The sequence below is a fragment of the Cnephaeus nilssonii genome (genome assembly GCF_951640355.1).
Source record: "Cnephaeus nilssonii genome assembly, chromosome: 10".
In the NCBI taxonomy this organism is placed as follows: domain Eukaryota; kingdom Metazoa; phylum Chordata; class Mammalia; order Chiroptera; family Vespertilionidae; genus Cnephaeus; species Cnephaeus nilssonii.
Window position 1 is genome coordinate 40,288,306 of NC_137081.1, and position 19,607 is coordinate 40,307,912.

At 39.7% G+C, this 19,607-nt stretch overlaps 1 protein-coding gene across 1 annotated transcript in view; it reads left to right on the plus strand.

Annotated features, from left to right (window-relative positions):
• The window catches only part of TTN (titin), a gene marked incomplete at its 5' end in the record, with an annotated part of 276,293 nt that overhangs the window by 194,403 nt on the left and 62,283 nt on the right, over positions 1-19,607 (plus strand). The window contains 28 exons of the mRNA XM_079783141.1: positions 809-1,108; positions 1,227-1,535; positions 1,624-1,814; positions 2,388-2,817; positions 5,115-5,423; positions 5,547-5,695; positions 5,783-5,815; positions 5,915-6,044; positions 6,136-6,435; positions 6,531-6,848; positions 7,815-8,111; positions 8,225-8,524; positions 8,614-8,928; positions 9,020-9,168; positions 9,611-9,761; positions 9,851-10,132; positions 11,604-11,906; positions 12,395-12,697; positions 12,798-13,079; positions 13,174-13,473; positions 13,567-13,869; positions 13,968-14,276; positions 14,392-14,673; positions 14,797-15,096; positions 15,182-15,475; positions 15,567-18,533; positions 18,872-19,192; positions 19,288-19,572. Coding sequence (XP_079639267.1) covers positions 809-1,108; positions 1,227-1,535; positions 1,624-1,814; positions 2,388-2,817; positions 5,115-5,423; positions 5,547-5,695; positions 5,783-5,815; positions 5,915-6,044; positions 6,136-6,435; positions 6,531-6,848; positions 7,815-8,111; positions 8,225-8,524; positions 8,614-8,928; positions 9,020-9,168; positions 9,611-9,761; positions 9,851-10,132; positions 11,604-11,906; positions 12,395-12,697; positions 12,798-13,079; positions 13,174-13,473; positions 13,567-13,869; positions 13,968-14,276; positions 14,392-14,673; positions 14,797-15,096; positions 15,182-15,475; positions 15,567-18,533; positions 18,872-19,192; positions 19,288-19,572 — 10,212 coding nt within the window. The remainder of the gene's footprint in view (positions 1-808; positions 1,109-1,226; positions 1,536-1,623; positions 1,815-2,387; positions 2,818-5,114; positions 5,424-5,546; positions 5,696-5,782; positions 5,816-5,914; positions 6,045-6,135; positions 6,436-6,530; positions 6,849-7,814; positions 8,112-8,224; positions 8,525-8,613; positions 8,929-9,019; positions 9,169-9,610; positions 9,762-9,850; positions 10,133-11,603; positions 11,907-12,394; positions 12,698-12,797; positions 13,080-13,173; positions 13,474-13,566; positions 13,870-13,967; positions 14,277-14,391; positions 14,674-14,796; positions 15,097-15,181; positions 15,476-15,566; positions 18,534-18,871; positions 19,193-19,287; positions 19,573-19,607) is intronic.

Sequence of the window (19,607 nt, forward strand, 5' to 3'; positions counted from 1 at the left end):
GGGGCAGATGCTCTGACCTATAGGTTAGCTTGCTGCTGCGGTCTGGCCAATTAGGACTGGGCAAGAAGGGCCTGACATGCCCTGGAGCCCTCCCACAGTCCCTCCCCAGCTGGCCTGCCAGCCCTGATTGGCCCGATGGAAATGGGCTGGACATGCCCTGGAGCCAACCTCCTGTGGTCCCTCCCTGGCCTCTAAAATATTTCTTCTAATTAATTTCTTTTCTCTGTGCACGAATTTGTGCACTGGGCTTCTAGTAGTCAATAAGAGTGGATTGAGTCTAATTTCACCATTCAAAGCTTATTCTTTTGGTTTTTGTCCTTTGGGACACCAAACTACAGCCTCATTACATAAATTCTCTTTCCAACCCATTTTAAGCCCACACTTGAGGCACCATGACTCAAAGCATGTTCAGTAGACATATCCACTGTCTGTCAACAAAACTTTGCTCTCAGTTGGTCATCCAAAGCAAAACTTCACAGACCCACTCTCCTAGTTCATTAAGATTGAAAGCTTCCCCAGTGACAGAGGTAAAAATATCTAAAATGCTAAATATAAAAAAAAACAGACATGCCCCCCCCAATTTATTTTTAATCAATCTTGATGCTAAAGTTTACTAAGAAAAATTCTGCCTTATATGAATGCCTATATAAGTAGGGAATGGAGATGTCTTGAGAAGGATTTTAAAGATGGGTATTATTAAGATTAGGCCACACAGAAACATATTTTTCACACAATTAATTTGAAGTGAAATATTTCTTACATGAACATTTATTTCATGCTTGTCATTTCGACTTGCTTCTGGTTAAAGGTCCTCCGACGTCTCCTGAGAGGCTGACATATACAGAAAGGACGAAGTCCACTATCACCCTTGACTGGAAAGAGCCCCGCAGTGATGGTGGCAGCCCCATCCAAGGCTATATCATTGAAAAACGGCGTCACGACAAACCTGACTTTGAAAGAGTTAACAAGCGACTCTGCCCAACCACATCTTTTCTGGTTGACAACCTTGATGAACACCAAATGTATGAGTTCCGTGTCAAAGCTGTCAATGCAGTTGGTGAAAGTGAACCATCCCTGCCTCTTAATGTGGTCATACAAGATGATGAAGGTATGGAATCTGAACATAATAATACTTTTAATGTAATTTATAGCAATGCCTTTATCTCATGGGTTGAGCAAATATCCTTATGACTTTGCTAATTTTCCCTTGTCCTTCTTTTTTACAGTGCCTCCAACTATTAAATTGCGCCTGTCTGTTCGAGGAGACACTATCAAGGTTATGGCAGGAGAGCCTGTTAACATTCCTGCAGATGTGACAGGCCTCCCAATGCCTAAGATTGAGTGGTCCAAGAATGAAACTGTGATTGAAAAACCCACTGATGCACTGAAGATAACCAAGGAAGAAGTATCCCGAAGTGAGGCCAAGACTGAGGTTATCATTCCCAAAGCAGTCCGGCAGGACAAAGGCACTTACACAATTACAGCTTCCAATCGCCTTGGCTCAGTCTTCCGAAATGTTCATGTTGAAGTCTATGGTAAGCAATATGCTTTCTTTTATCAAAACGAAATCCAGTGTCTGTTTAAGAATTGCCTTCTCAGTCTCCTCTTTTGGTTCCTTTCCAGATCGTCCATCCCCACCAAGAAACCTTGCTGTTACAGACATTAAAGCTGAATCTTGCTATTTGACATGGGATGCCCCTCTAGACAATGGTGGCAGTGAAATCACCCATTATATCATTGACAAACGTGATGCAAGTAGGAAGAAATCTGAATGGGAGGAAGTCACCAACACTGCCGTAGAGAAGAGATATGGGGTAAACTCTTTTAAATATTTTCTTATACACATTAAAAGGGCAAGACCTTGAATAAACACCAGTCTAGCATAACCTTGGAACTTAATGATTAAACTCAAAACCAAAAAAAAATTCATTGTAGTTTGTAGCACCATGCACATAAGGCCACTTGATAAATACAATAATTTGATATACAAAGTATCTTTTACTTGAGAGATCCATTATTAGCTATGGGAAGTGATCAACCAAAGAACTTGTATGCATATATGCATAACCCATGGACACAGACAATAAGGTGGTTGAGGCCTGGGGTGGGGGCCGGGCGCAGGCTATAAGAGGTTAATGGTAGAAAAAAGCAGACATATGTAATACTTTCACTAAGGATTTTTTAATAAAATAAAATAATAAATTTAGATATTTTCATTTTAAAAGCTTTCTCCATGTTAGAGTCTACATATTTTTAAACTATATATATATTAGAGTTTATAGATTTATTTTTATAGTCTTCCCTAACAAAATAACTAATTTTAAAATAAGTGAAAATCAACATAAGTATATTCTTTTTTTAAAAGTTACTATTCATCTGATTTCTAGCTCTGGAAACTTATCCCCAATGGTCAGTACGAGTTCCGAGTTAGGGCAGCGAATAAATACGGAATCAGTGACGAGTGCAAATCGGATAAAGTGACCATTCAAGATCCTTATCGCCTTCCTGGAGCTCCAGGAAAACCAAAAGTTTTGGAGCGCACCAAAGGGTCGATGCTAGTGAGCTGGACTCCTCCTTTGGACAATGGTGGTTCTCCAATCACTGGCTACTGGCTGGAGAAGAGAGAAGAGGGAAGTCCCTACTGGTCACGTGTTAGCCGAGCACCAATAACCAAAGTGGGATCAAAAGGCGTGGAATTTAATGTTCCTCGTTTGATTGAAGGTGTCAAATACCAGTTCAGAGCAATGGCAATAAACGTTGCAGGAATTGGCCCTCCCAGTGAACCATCAGATCCAGAGGTTGCAGGAGATCCCATATGTAAGTATGCTTCCATTTCTGGAATTTACAAAGGGCAAAGCCACTAACTGGATAATTTTGCTTTTAAATTTCTTGTATTTTTCTATGCCAAATTATTTTATTTTTTTAGAGTTAGAAGTTTCATACTTATATAGACTATCAAAAGTATATATGTATATGTGTATATATTTATTTATATAAATACATACTATGCACAACTACCTCTATAAATGTATATATACATATAAACACAAACATAAAACCATATAGTTTTTAAACTCTTGGATTAAACCTAGTACTTTTATGAGATATCACATAACAATGACCCTTGACATAAGCTCCTCTCTACTCCCATCCTATATAATAAAGATCCTATATAATAAAGATGTAATATAAAAATGGTCATTACGCTGTGAAGCGTAACAACCAGATCACGGATCAGCAGGAGGGTGGGGCAGTGAGCTATAAGCGGGTGGTGGAGAGCTACAGGAGGGGGCAGGGCAGCAAGCTATGAGGGGGGGTCAGGGAGGGAGAAGGGGAGCTACAGGAGAGTGGGGCAGTGGGTGGAGAGCTACTGGAGGACGGCAGTGAACTACTGGCAAGCTACTCGCGCACAGATTCGTGCGTAGGGCTACTAGTACTTTAATAAATCCCTATCTCATTAGATACTGTGGTAAGTTATCTCCCTCACTAAATAGTCAGAACCTCCAGTAGGAATTTAACAAAAAGCAAAATGTTGCTAAATATTCAGTAATATTTATTAAACAAACGTATAAGATTCTCAAGCACAGTCTGTGGGGTCAAATAAAAGGAAAAATACTTCTAAAATATCTATGAGCAGATCAGTTGAAAAATTAAAATTCCATGGCCTTAATGGTTAATTGCATTTATTACATAATATATCTAATTAGATACTCTAGAAAAAACTTTTGCTATTTGTTAAAAAGAAGACAAAAAATACTCTAAGTTCTATATGGATGATAATGTATAAAATGAAGTAGTATCCATTCATTCACTCAATAAGGTAGAACTGGACTTATGCTATGTGCAAGGAATTATGTTAGGTACTAAAGAGGGAAGAGCTGTGGTTAAAAAGATCAATAGAGTAAAAGAATTTCTGTAATTATAAATCACTGTCAAGAATGTAAAGGATTATTATGTGATTTCTAGGGGTCCAGTGCACAAATTCATGCACCTTAAAAGGAACTGTGGGCTGTAGGCACAGGGGCAGGTCTCAGCCCATCCTCTGCACCCCCACCTGGCCCCTCCTGCTGTGGCCCCCAGTTTTCCTGTCTGCCAGCAGCCCTGCTCCCGCCGCTCCCACGTGCTGACGATGCCGACCCCACTCAAACCCACTGATGGCACGGAGCGATTGGAGCTGGCGCCAGCAGCAGCTGCTGCTTCCCCGATTGCCCCTTAGGAGCAGGGGGAGGTAGAGAAGCCCTTAGGGGCAATGAGGCCGGCAGCCGCTTGCACCTGCTGATGGCGCCGAGTGATCAGGACAGGCTCCAGGCACTGGCAGTGGGTGCAAGGCAGCTCTGGTTGCAGCTCTGGCACCAGCCACGGATGCAAGCAGGGCCAGTGCCAGCAGCACGTGTGAGTGCTGGGTGGGACCGCAGCACGTGGGAGCAAAGAATTTTCAGTAACCACCAGAGGCTCACCGCAATGACAATGACTGGTGCCCTGCCTTGATCTGACACTCCCACTCACCTGCTCCACAATTCCACTGTGGCCAATGCCCGCCATGTTCCGCAAACACCCCTGGTGGTCAGCACATGTCATACCGACCGGTTGTTCAGTTGTCTGGTTGTTCCGCCGTTCAGTCTATTTGCATATTAGCCTTTTATTATATAAGATTGTAGACAATGACTGTGTAGGGTCTTAAGATTCGTTTGTGTTCAAAGATTTACCAGCTAATGATAAAAATCATTTTTAATTTTAATTTTATGGTGAATTAATTAAAATGTTCTTAGTAGAAAATATTGCAGTATCTCTTCAAAGGGATCTCAAAAGTAAAATGGGTTTTCACTAATCATGTGTAAATAGAATACAGATCTATCTAGAGATCAAAGCAGTCTTTCTAATCCCAATTAGTTGTTTGCTTTTTTTTTGTTTTTGCACTAATGCTAACTGAAATAGACTATGTTCTATATTATTCTATTCTATAAAGTAATTTATTCCTTTGGCATTCCTATTTTAATATTCTAATAGATTAAAAATAAAAAATGATCATGTACAGTACAACATTTCTATGGCATATAAATCTAGCATTCCATTCATTTCAAAACTTTATATGTTTGGGGTTTTTCTCTTACTAGATCCACCCAGCCCACCTTCTTGCCCAGAGGTAAAAGATAAAACAAAGTCAAGCATCTCGCTAGCATGGAAACCTCCAGCCAAAGATGGTGGCAGTCCAATCAAAGGATACATTGTAGAAATGCAAGAAGAGGGAACCACTGACTGGAAAAGAGTAAATGAGCCAGATAAACTTCTAACTACCTGTGAATGTGTGGTGCCGAATTTGAAAGAACTCAGAAAGTACAGGTTCAGAGTGAAAGCTGTAAATGAAGCTGGTGAATCTGAACCAAGTGATACAACTGGAGAGATCCCTGCAACTGATATTCAAGGTACTGGTCCATCTATGCATTCACCTTTGGATATTATCAAATGGGTTAATTTACTGAAGATGTGTCAGTTACTTTATTGAATAAGGTGAGCTAAATCCTGTTCTGTTATTCGTGGTGTTACAGAGGCACCAGAAGTTTACATTGACATTGGAGCACAGGACAGTCTGACTTGTCAAGCTGGCACACAGATTAGGATTCCTGCTGTCATCAAGGGGCGCCCAACACCAAAATCCTCTTGGGAATTTGATGGAAAGGCAAAGAAGGCGATGAAGGTGAGAAAAATTACAATTCTCTGTGTCTCCCATTGAATCACTCTAAGGAATGTTTATACTACAACTGACCATCTTCTTTTCTAATAGGATGGAGTTCATGATATACCCGAAGATGCACAGGTAAGATAAAATGGAAAAGATTCAGAATCTACTTGACTTCAATACTTCTAGTATTTCATTCAGTGTATAACTACTGTTTGTTTGGGGTTTTTTGTGCAGCTGGAGACTGCGGAAAACTCATCGGTAATTATTATTCCGGAGTGTAAACGATCTCATTCAGGCAAATACAGCATCACAGCCAAGAATAAAGCAGGACAAAAGACTGCAAGTTGCAGAGTTAAAGTCATGGGTAAGAAAGACTAAAAGTTACCATGGAATAAGAACAAATTAATTTTTTTTTAAGAAGCAACATTGCTTATATTGTGATATGCATTCAACAGATGTACCAGGGCCACCCAAAGATCTGAAAGTCAGTGACATCACAAGGGGTAGTTGCCGACTTACATGGAAGATGCCAGATGATGATGGAGGAGACAGGATCAAAGGCTATGTTATTGAGAAGAAGACTATTGATGGGAAAGCGTGGACTAAAGTCAATCCAAACTGTGGAAGCACCACATTTTTAGTTCCTGATCTCATCTCTGAACAGCAATATTTCTTCCGCGTTCGTGCAGAAAACCGTTTTGGCATTGGCCCACCTGTGGAAACCATTCAGAGGACCACTGCCAGGGATCCAATATGTAAGTTTTAAAATCTGTGATTAAAATACCTTCTCCAAATTGAAAAATATGCAGCTATAAACAATGCTTAATACTTTCTTTACCTATTTTTAAAGATCCTCCTGATCCTCCTATTAAACTCAAGATTGGCCTCATAACAAAGAGCACGGTACACCTGACGTGGAAACCCCCAAAGAATGATGGAGGCTCCCCTGTCACCCACTATATTGTTGAGTGCCTTGCGTGGGACCCTACTGGGAAAAAGAAAGAAGCATGGAAACAGTGCAATCGGCGTGATGTGGAAGAACTGGAATTTACCGTGGAAGACCTCGTAGAGGGTGGAGAATATGAATTCAGAGTCAAAGCTGTCAATGAGGCAGGAGTCAGCAAACCTTCAGCCACTGTGGGTCCTGTGATTATCAAAGACCAGACATGTAAGCACCAACATAGTAATAGAGAACATCCTTTCATGAATGTCTTTCTAGACATTTAATAATAATCCAAAATAAAAAGAGATATGTCTATCTATCAGGAAGCCACCATGGGTTGAGTGTGGACATGGGCACATTGCTTAATCACTCATTCCCTCAACTTCTATAGAATTATCATATTCCCTTACATATTAACTTTTCCTTTTTTAAATAAGATGATGCTTGGAATTTCCTTAAGATAATTTTTCTCCATGCATGCTGTTTTACCTATCAGAAGTCAAAGCATTTCTTCCACATGCTCCTCAAAAGGGGCAGAAAATGGCCATTTATTTGCTCAGCAACTGCCAAGCCCCATTTATCGTTTTTCTATTTGAGAAAAAGGCATATCCATTTTAATAGATAAAATATATACACAAATATGGTAATAATTCTTCCTCTAATTATTGTTACTATCACCACTGCTGTATATTTGTTCAATTCTTCTAAGTTTAGGAGGGCTGTAGTCACAACAGTCTTTTCACATTCTTATACTAAATTTATGGAAAATAGACATTTGCTTTGCCTCTACTATCAGTTATATTTCTTCAAAGGGGAAGAACTTCATCTCAGAATTAACACAATAGGTTCCCTCATAACTGCATAAATACTAAAGGGAATATCATGTAAGAACTCCCATACCTGCACAACTACAATTTCCACTTCTCTCTGCCCCTCGTCAATATCTATATGCATAATGATGCCAGGTAAGTGATAGCAATAGCTGTACATAGCCACATGTGGATAAAGGATGATGACCACATGTACCTGTTCCCCAAGCTGGTATAAATTAATTGAAGATAGATCTATTCTTTATATTGGGCTGGGCTACAAAGCCTGTCTATAAATAGCTTTATAGTCACTGTGAATTCTATTTTCTATCCTTTAGTGCTTTTTGTTCCTAATGACAATAATTTGTTTGTAACAATCTAGGCCCACCATCAATTGATCTAAAAGAATTCATGGAGGTTGAAGAAGGAACTGATGTTAACATCGTGGCCAAAATTAAAGGTGTACCATTCCCAACACTAACCTGGTTTAAAGCGCCTCCAAAGAAGCCTGATAATAAAGAACCTGTTATCTATGACACCCATATCAATAAACTCGTGGTGGATGATACTTGCACCTTAGTTATTCCACAGTCTCGCAGGAGTGACACTGCCTTATATACCATTACAGCTGTGAATAACCTGGGAACAGCATCAAAGGAGATGAGATTGAATGTCCTTGGTAAGGATTGCATGGTTTTATAGAAACTACGTGTGTTTTTTTCTGTTCATAACTGTAATGTTTGGCTTCAAAAGTATTCTACTAATAAAGTTTTTCTTTTTAAACCATTTTAGGTCGCCCTGGCCCTCCAGTGGGACCAATAAAGTTTGAATCTATTTCAGCAGACCAAATGACATTATCTTGGCTCCCACCTAAAGATGACGGTGGGTCTAAGATCACAAACTATGTAATTGAGAAAAGAGAACCCAATAGGAAGACATGGGTGCGTGTCTCCAGTGAACCCAAAGAGTGCATGTTCACAGTTCCCAAATTACTAGAAGGCCATGATTATGTATTCCGGATCATGGCCCAGAATAAATATGGCATTGGGGAGCCTCTTGACAGTGAACCTGAAACAGCAAGAAACCTCTTCTGTAAGTAGCACAGGTTTCACTTACAAAGTCATTCTTATGTGTGTGTTTCATAAGTTCTGATAAATCAATGTGATTATTTTTTTTCACAGCTGTCCCTGGAGCACCAGATAAGCCAACAGTTAGCAGTGTGACTCGTAACTCCATGACTGTCAACTGGGAGGAGCCAGAATATGATGGAGGCTCTCCTGTGACTGGATACTGGCTGGAAATGAAAGACACCACTTCAAAGAGATGGAAGAGAGTTAACCGAGATCCTATCAAAGCCATGACTTTGGGTGTTTCTTATAAAGTGACTGGCCTTATTGAAGGTTCTGATTATCAGTTCCGGGTGTACGCGATCAATGCTGCTGGTGTGGGTCCAGCAAGTCCACCGTCAGACCCAGTGACTGCTAGAGATCCAATTGGTAAGCTTTGACACCATTTGTTTTCTTTTCTTTCTTTTTCCCAAGTGCCATGGTATAGTCAAGAATACTAATGTATACTGGTTCTTTCCAGCCCCCCCTGGTCCTCCATTTCCCCAAGTCACAGACTGGACTAAATCATCTGCAGATTTGGAGTGGACTCCCCCACTAAAAGATGGTGGATCCAAAGTAACTGGATACATCGTTGAATTTAAGGAAGAAGGAAAAGAAGAATGGGAAAAGGTAACTAACACTTGGTATTGCGGAAATGTACTATAAACTAAAAATGTAGCAGTTATTCTGAATCGCATTAACTTCTATCTTTATCTTTTGAATTAAGAAATCATATTATAATCCAAATATCTGTTATATCAAAAATCTAATGAAAGTTAAGTCATGTTATTGTTAACTTATCTTTTGGTTATAAACCCTGAGAAAGTGAAATAAAGGCACAGGACAGTTTTTTGTTTTTGTTTTCAATCATTTGACAATAATTTGAAAACATGATTTCTGATAAGATATTCCATTCAGTGCTTACCTGTAATAACTGATCCCTAAAACCTAAACTGGCAACAATTTTTCCAAAGACAGTTAACTATGTCCTTGGTTATGCTTTAGAAAACTATTAAAACAAGTAGCTACCAAGAACTATTGTAATTATAAAATGCGTGTGATTTTTCCCTAGGCTAAAGATAAAGAAGTGAGAGGAACAAAACTTGTTGTGACAGGGTTAAAAGAAGGAGCATTCTACAGATTTAGAGTTAGAGCAGTCAACATTGCCGGCATTGGAGAGCCTGGAGAAGTCACAGATGCCATTGAAATGAAGGACCGAATTGGTAATTAATACTTTTATTATTTTTACATGTATTTCTGTTTTGGATTGGAAATGAAAATCACATTTGTAAAATCACGTTTGTTTTTCCAGTCTCACCTGATCTTCAGCTAGATGCCAGCGTCAGAGACAGAATTGTGGTCCATGCTGGAGGGGTGATCCGGATCATCGCCTATGTGTCTGGAAAACCTCCTCCAACCATCACCTGGAGCATGAATGAAAGAGCATTACCTCAAGAAGCCACCATTGAGAGCACAGCCATTAGCTCATCCATGGTCATTAAGAATTGCCAGAGAAGCCACCAAGGTGTCTATTCTCTTCTTGCCAAAAACGAAGGGGGAGAAAGGAAGAAGACAATTATCGTCGATGTATTAGGTAAATACTTTCGATCTGTCCATGCAACTTAAAGATCACATTTATTTTATCAACAACAAAGCTATGTTGCCCTAGCTAGTTTGGCTCAGTGGATAGAGTGTTGGCCTGCAGACTTAAGGGTCCCAGGTTTGATTCTGGTCAAGGGCACATGCCCAGATTGCTGGCTCAATCCCCAGTAGGGGGCGTGCAGGAGGCAGCCAATCATCAATGATGATTCTCTCTCATCATTGATGTTTCTATCTCTCCCTCTTCCTTCCTCTCTGAAATAAATAAATATATATATATTTTTTTAAATGCTATGTTAAAATAAAATTATGTTACAAATATTTTGGAAAATAAGAAAAATCATCCAGCATCTCATTAACCACTATAATATTAGCATTTTTTAATTTATCCTTGTTTCTATATCCTATACATATTTTATATGGTTGTACTCCTACTATAAAGTTTTATGTGTTGACTTTTTATATAACATGCTGCCATAAGCATTTACTATGCTACTATATAGTTTTCATAAAAGCAACTTTACTGCAAATGTACATGAATGTTCCACAGTTTGCAAAAGTTGACCATTTTCACATCATGGGATTGTTTCTTTATTTTCTAATTATCATAATACTGCAAAAATCCCTTTGAAGGGTTTCTGTATTCTGATTGAAGATAAGCATCATATTTAATTATCAATATTGAATTTCTAGACATTAAAATAGAGTTGAACTCCCCAGTGCTTCGTCACACCTCTTGCTGGCTGCTTCATTCCAGTGATTTGTTCAGAAAGGAAAGCCCTCCCACTCAGATCTCTCTCAGCATGTCTCTAGGAACAATCACACTCCAAACAGCCACTTTTTATGTGAAAATAACTAGTTCTCTATTGAACATAATTAATGTTATGAAAACATTATGGTTTCATTAATGAAAATGGTATAAGGGAAGATATCTTATTGGGCAATAATCCTACAAGATTTTAGATTAGTTTCGAGCTACTAAACACTCTTTTACCTAATGGCTATTGTTTTAACTTGACCAACTGGTACACTGCCAGGTTAAATTTCAACACTCTCAAAGGTCATTCTGAGATTTGGGACCTCTTGTGCTCCTCATTGATTCACTGGTGACCCAGAAAAAAACTCTCTCCCCTTTGAAAATTGGACACAAAAAAGTAGCTATGCTATCACTCCTTTCTCATCCCGTCTCCCTCTGGGCGTCTTCCCAACAGCCCCTTCCTACAGTTACTGTTCCTTCAGCTTCTGCTGAAACTGGGGCAAGCCGTAACTGTTGCAAACCTATTTCATCTAAAAATATGGTTGAAAATAGATACCAGGGGAGGAAAACAACTCAAAAAATAAACACAAAATCTTATTTTCTTCATAACAACATTTGTGTCCCCTTTTTAAAAACAGAGGGTAACAAATATTGAGCCCAATGATTCATTGAAAACAAACAACTAGAAAGCTTTTCCTCTTATTTCCAGATGTGCCAGGTCCTGTTGGAACCCCTTTCCTGCCTGACAACCTGACCAATGACTCCTGCAAGCTGACGTGGTTCTCTCCGGAAGATGACGGAGGCTCTCCAATCACCAATTATGTCATTCAGAAACGGGAAGCTGACCGCAAAGCGTGGACCCCAGTGACATACACAGTCACCCGGCAAAATGCTACTGTCCAGGGTCTCATTCAAGGAAAAGCTTACTTTTTCCGAATTGCAGCTGAAAATATCATTGGCATAGGCCCTTTTATTGAAACATCACATGAAATTGTCATCAGAGATCCAATAAGTACGTACAATTTCATTCTTAATTACTTCTTCACTCAATTACTAATAAAAAAAAACTATGGTGACAAAATGTGTGTATAAATGCCAAACATTTTATTCATTTGGCAAGCATTCATTAAGTAAATACTCAATATCAGACACTGGTAGTATTTGAATGTGGTTGTGAAATAGATTATGGGAATATATCTGATTCTTCAAATCCTTCCATGTTTACTACCCTGGTTGTTTTTAAGTTGCCACTTAGTGGCATAAATATGAAGTGTTTTCCTAATTCTAAAACTACCAAGTCTGAGAACTTCTATTTCCTCATCTGTCAGAGGAAATTAGATTGTATTAGGTCCTTTTTAGCGCTAATGGTTCTATGATATCTCTTTTGTTATTTATCCAAGCAAATAGTTTAAGGTTTAAATGCAATCCTCAGAAAGTATTCTTTACTACATCCTGAACATGACAGTTTTTTTCACTGTAATTCCATACTTACACTTACAGCTGTACCAGAGCGCCCTGAAGACCTGGAAGTTAAAGAAGTCACTAAAAATTCTGTTTCTTTGACTTGGAATCCTCCAAAGTATGATGGTGGATCCGAAATTATTAACTATGTCCTAGAAAGCCGTCTCATTGGAACTGAGAAATTCCACAAAGTTACACAGGACAACTTGCTTAGCAGAAAATACACTGTTAAAGGCTTAAAAGAAGGTGACACGTACGAGTACCGTGTCAGTGCCGTCAATATTGTTGGGCAAGGCAAGCCATCATTTTGCACCAAGCCAATCACTTGCAAGGATGAGCTGGGTATGTGTCCAATCCAGCTTATACTTTGAAAACTTGTACCTTATAGATTTATCATAAAACATCAGTAATACTGACTTGCCTTTGTAATTGTACATTTTAGCTCCTCCAACACTTGAACTTGACTTCAGAGATAAGATCACGGTTCGAGTTGGTGAAGCTTTTGCTCTCACTGGCCATTACTCAGGCAAGCCAAAGCCTAAGGTTACTTGGTTCAAAGATGAAGCTGATGTGGTAGAAGATGATCGCACGCATATAAAGACCACTCCAACAACACTTGCTCTAGAGAAGATCAAGGCCAAACGTTTAGACACTGGCAAATACTGTGTGGTTGTGGAGAATAGTACAGGCTCTAGGAAAGGTTTCTGTCAAGTTAACGTGGTTGGTAAGTATTATTTAGCAAGACGAATAGATATTCTGTTCTTTCTAAAGCAGAAGTGGAAATAACATTTTGTGCTGTGATTTTTTTTTTTCTGCAGACCGTCCTGGACCACCAGTAGGACCAGTTATTTTTGATGAGGTGACCAAAGAGTACATGGTTATCTCTTGGAAGCCACCATTAGATGATGGAGGCAGTGAAATTACCAATTATATTATTGAGAAGAATGAGGTGGGCAAAGATATTTGGATGCCTGTGACAGCTGCAAGTGCTAAACCAACATGCAAAGTTTCTAAACTGCTTGAAGGAAAAGATTATATTTTCCGGATACGTGCTGAAAATCTGTATGGAATAAGTGATCCTCTGGTGTCTGATTCAATGAAAGCCAAAGATCGTTTCAGTATGTGCTACATTTCGTTTTAGTGATTCAGTGTTTGATATTGTTAATAGGAAAAATTTAATTTCTAACACATTTTGCTAATGTTTATGATAGGAGTTCCTGATGCACCTGAGCAGCCAATTGTTACAGAAGTTACCAAAGACTCTGCATTAGTAACCTGGAACAAGCCAAATGACGGAGGAAAGCCCATAACAAACTACATCCTGGAAAAGAGGGAAACTATGTCTAAACGATGGGTGAGAGTTACCAAAGAGCCGATCCATCCATACACTAAATTCAGGGTTCCTGATCTTCTAGAAGGGTGTCAGTATGAATTCCGGGTTGCTGCAGAAAATGAAATTGGTATTGGAGACCCAAGCCCACCATCCAAACCAGTCTTTGCTAAAGATCCAATTGGTATAGTATTAAAGCATCCATTCAGTTTTCATATTATCCAACTTTGTTTTCAGATATATTCTAATTCTTTTTTTATTTTTTTCCCTTCTATTATATAGCTAAACCAAGTCCACCTGTTAATCCTGAAGCAATAGATACAACATGCAATTCAGTTGACCTAACTTGGCAGCCACCACGTCGCGATGGTGGGAGCAAGATTCTGGGTTATATCGTTGAGTACCAGAAAGTTGGAGATGAAGAGTGGAGAAGAGCCAATCACACTCCTGAGTCATGTCCTGAAACTACATATAAAGTCACTGGTCTTCGGGACGGTCAATCCTACAAGTTCAGAGTACTAGCAGTCAATGAAGCTGGCGAATCAGATCCAGCTCATGTTCCTGAGCCTGTGCTAGTAAAAGACAGACTTGGTGAGTAAAATGTTCTCAGCTTTCTTTGCAAGAAAGATAGGTGTGTCAACGTATACACTTATTTGTAAAATGCATTAACAAATTAAACCTGAAAGTACTATTTTCTTTATTCAAGAACCCCCTGAGTTGATTCTTGATGCCAACATGGCGAGAGAACAACATATAAAGGTTGGTGATACTCTAAGACTTAGTGCCATCATCAAAGGAGTGCCATTCCCGAAAGTAACTTGGAAAAAAGAAGACAGAGAGGCTCCAACTAAGGCAAGAATTGACGTTACTCCAGTTGGTAGCAAGCTTGAAATTCGTAATGCTGCCCATGAAGATGGTGGAATTTATTCCTTAACAGTGGAGAATCCAGCTGGTTCAAAAACTGTCTCCGTAAAAGTACTTGTATTAGGTAAGAATTTTAATGCTTAGGTTGTTTTTTTTATGTAAAAACAAATTAAAAGTAAATTATGATATATTTTGAGCTCTTATCTGTATTAAGTCACATATAACTGCATTTCCTAACACTTTTCAGATAAGCCTGGGCCACCTCGAGATCTGGAAGTCAGTGAAATTAGGAAAGATTCTTGCTACCTTACTTGGAAGGAACCACTGGATGATGGTGGTTCTGTTGTTACAAATTATGTGGTTGAGAGGAGGGATGTTGCCAGCGCCCAGTGGTCACCTCTCTCAACTACGTCAAAGAAAAAGAGTCACTGGGCTAAACATCTTAATGAAGGCAATCAGTATCTCTTCCGAGTAGCTGCTGAGAACCAGTATGGACGTGGTCCTTTTGTTGAAACACCTAAACCCATCAAGGCTGTAGATCCTCTACGTAAGTTGCTTTCTCTAAATACAAAATATCATTTGACTGTCTTTGAGAATATTCTTTATTCATCATAACTTCTTCTTTTGAAAAGATCCCCCCGGGCCACCCAAGGACCTACACCATGTAGATGTTGACAAGACTGAAGTCTCCCTTGTTTGGAATAAGCCAGATCGTGATGGTGGTTCTCCAATCACTGGATATTTGGTGGAATATCAAGAAGAAGGAACCAAAGACTGGATTAAGTTCAAGACTGTGACAGATTTAGAGTGTGTTGTTACTGGACTACAGCAAGGACATACCTACAAATTCCGTGTAAAAGCTGAAAATATCGTGGGCCTTAGTCTCCCTGACACAACTATTCCAATAGAATGTCAAGAAAAATTAGGTAATTTTTGGATTGGCATTATTATTTTGTTTCTTTTTCAAATTATGCGTATTTCTTTTAAAAATCTAATTTCTTTGTGTTTACTTTATAGTACCTCCATCTGTGGAGCTGGATGTGAAATTAATTGAAGGCCTTGTGGTAAAAGCTGGAACTACAGTCAGATTCCCAGCCATTATAAGAGGTGTACCCTTTCCTACTGCCAAGTGGACAAGTGATGGGAGTGAGATTAAAACCGATGAACATTACACAGTGGAAACTGACAATTTCTCATCTGTACTTACCATTAAGAACTGCTTAAGGAGAGACACCGGGGAATATCAAATCACAGTTTCCAATGCAGCTGGCACCAAAACAGTAGCTGTACATCTTACTGTCCTTGATGTTCCTGGTCCACCAACAGGTCCTATTGATATTCTGGATATTAGCCCTGAGCATATGACTATCTCCTGGAAGCCACCCAAGGATGATGGAGGAAGCCCTGTGATAAATTATATCGTTGAGAAAAAAGATACAAGAAAAGATACATGGGGTGTTGTCTCTTCAGGAAGCAGTAAGACAAAGCTGAAAGTCCCACATCTGCAAAAGGGCTCTGAATATGTTTTCCGAGTTAGTGCAGAGAATAAGATGGGTGTTGGTCCTCCCCTTGATTCCACACCTACTGTTGCTAAACATAAATTTAATCCTCCATCGCCTCCAGGTAAACCAGTGGTTACTGACATTACTGAAAATGCTGCAACATTGTCCTGGACTCTGCCAAAATCTGATGGTGGCAGCCCAATAACTGGTTACTATGTAGAACGTCGAGAAATAACTGGCAAATGGGTGAGGGTCAACAAAACACCTATAGCGGACTTGAGGTTTAGAGTGACAGGACTCTATGAGGGAAATACCTATGAGTTTAGAGTTTTTGCTGAAAATCTTGCAGGACTAAGCAATCCATCCCCAAGTTCTGACCCAATAAAAGCTTGCCGACCCATCAAACCACCTGGACCACCTATTAATCCTAAACTGAAAGACAAGACCAAAGAAACAGCTGACTTGGTGTGGACAAAGCCTCTCAGTGATGGTGGTAGCCCCATTCTAGGCTATGTAGTGGAATGTCAGAAGGCTGGTACGACACAGTGGAACAGGATTAATAAAGATGAACTCATTAGGCAATGTGCCTTTACAGTACCTGGACTAATTGAAGGAACAGAGTACAGATTCCGTATAAAGGCAGCTAATATTGTGGGAGAGGGAGAGCCAAGAGAACTAGCAGAATCTGTGATTGCAAAAGACATCCTTCATCCTCCAGAAGTAGAACTTGATGTTACTTGTCGTGATGTTATTACCGTTAGAGTGGGCCAAACTATCCATATTCTTGCTCGAGTCAAAGGCAGACCTGAACCAGACATAACTTGGTCCAAGGAAGGCAAAGTACTGGTCCGTGAAAAGCGGGTTGACCTAATTCACGATCTACCTCGTGTTGAGTTACAAATTAAAGAAGCTGTTAGAGCTGATCACGGCAAGTATATCATCTCCGCTAAGAACAGCAGTGGACATGCCCAAGGTTCCGCTATTGTTAATGTCCTTGACAGACCTGGGCCTTGCCAGAATTTAAGGATTAGCAATGTAAACAAAGAGAACTGTACAATTTCTTGGGAAAACCCACTAGACAATGGTGGCTCAGAGATAACAAATTTCATAGTGGAATCTCGCAAACCAAACCAGAAAAGCTGGTCCATTGTTGCTTCGGATGTCACTAAGCGATTAATCAAGGCGAACCTTTTAGCCAACAATGAATACTACTTCCGAGTGTGTGCAGAGAATAAAGTAGGTGTCGGGCCAACCATTGAAACAAAAACTCCAATTCTGGCTATTAACCCTATTGATAGACCAGGTGAGCCTGAAAACCTTCACATTGCAGATAAAGGAAAGACATTTGTCTATCTAAAGTGGCGGCGGCCTGATTATGATGGTGGCAGCCCGAATCTATCATATCATGTTGAGAGGAGACTGAAGGGTTCTACTGACTGGGAAAGAGTACATAAAGGAAGCATTAAAGAAACCCACTTCATGGTTGACAAATGTGTTGAAAACCAGATTTATGAGTTCAGAGTACAAACAAAGAATGAAGGTGGAGAAAGTGACTGGGTAAAGACAGAGGAAGTTGTTGTGAAGGAAGATTTACAGAAACCAGTACTTGATCTGAAGTTAAGTGGTGTATTAACTGTTAAAGCAGGGGATACCATTAGACTTGAGGCAGGTGTTAGAGGCAAACCATTCCCAGAAGTTTCATGGACCAAGGACAAAGATGCTACAGACTTAACAAGATCACCAAGGGTCAAGATTGATACCAGTGCTGATTCATCTAAATTTTCTCTTACTAAAGCAAAGCGAAGTGATGGTGGTAAATATGTAATTACAGCAACTAACACAGCTGGCAGTTTTGTGGCCTACGCCACTGTCAATGTCTTAGATAAGCCTGGTCCTGTAAGAAATCTGAAAATTTCTGATGTGTCCAGTGATAGGTGTACTATTCGCTGGGATCCACCAGAGGATGATGGTGGCTGTGAAATCCAAAATTATATTCTTGAAAAATGTGAGAGCAAACGCATGGTTTGGTCTACCTATTCTTCTGCTGTCTTAACACCCAGTGCTACAGTAACACGTCTCATAGAAGGAAATGAATATATTTTCAGAGTCCGTGCAGAAAATAAAATAGGCACAGGGCCTCCAACAGAAAGCAAACCAGTCATTGCAAAAACCAAATTTGATAGACCTGGTCGCCCTGATCCCCCAGATGTCACTAAAGTAAGCAAAGAAGAAATGACTGTGGTTTGGAGTCCACCTGAATATGATGGTGGAAAGTCCATCACAGGATACTTTTTGGAGAAAAAGGAGAAACATTCAATACGCTGGGTCCCTGTTAACAAGAGTGCAATCCCTGAGAGACGTTTGAAAGTACAGAATCTCTTCCCAGGACATGAATATCAGTTCCGTGTCAAGGCAGAAAATGAAATTGGAATTGGAGAACCATCTTTGCCATCAAAACCAGTGGTGGCAAAAGACCCCATAGGTATGATATTCTTTCTTTTTCTGATACTATACCAACTCTTAATCTCAAGTACAGAGTGGTTAGAAAAATAAATTAAATCTGTAATTTCAAAACTTTATTTTATCCTACATTTTTTAAAGTAGATCTTTTACCAAATCACCTGAAGTGTACGAACAATGGTAGATCCTAATTTTATGGAGCGGGGGGGAGGCGGGGGGGAAGGGGGGGCGGGACAAGGACTCATTAATTGAGATATTGAAAAGCCTATCTTTGAGAATAAACTATATAAAATTATGGATTAAAGTATCCTAGTATTAGTTAACCATGCATAAATTTATTCTTACATAATTTATTTTCAGAACCACCTGGTCCACCAACCAATCTCAAAGTTGTTGATACGACCAAAAATTCCATAACTCTTGGATGGGGAAAACCAGTGTATGATGGTGGCGCACCAATAATTGGCTATGTTGTGGAAATGAGACCAAAGAAAGAAGATGCATCACCCGATGAAGGATGGAAAAGGTGCAATGCTGCAGCTCAACTCATTCGCATGGAATTCACTGCTACCAGTTTAGATGAAAACCAGGAATACGAGTTCAGGGTGTGTGCCCAAAACCAGGTTGGCATTGGGCGCCCTGCAGAACTAAAGGATGCCATTAAACCTAAAGAAATCTTAGGTGAGGTCCTATATTATCACTTCATTCATCTTCACTTCTCACATGATTTCCCCACATTCTTTGAAGTTGGCTAATGGCTTTCATGTCATTTGCAGAACCTCCGGAAATTGATTTGGATGCCAGCATGAGGAAACTGGTCACAGTGAGAGCAGGATGCCCAATTCGCCTATTTGCCATAGTGAGAGGGCGACCAGCCCCTAAAGTCACTTGGAGAAAAGTGGGTATTGATAATGTGGTCAGAAAAGGACAAGTTGATCTTGTCGATACAATGGCCTTCCTTGTCATCCCCAATTCTACTCGTGATGACTCAGGAAAATATTCCTTGACACTTGTGAATCCAGCAGGAGAAAAGGCAGTGTTCGTGAACGTCAGAGTGTTAGGTGGGTTACTAACAAGTTTCTTCCTCCTCTTCAAA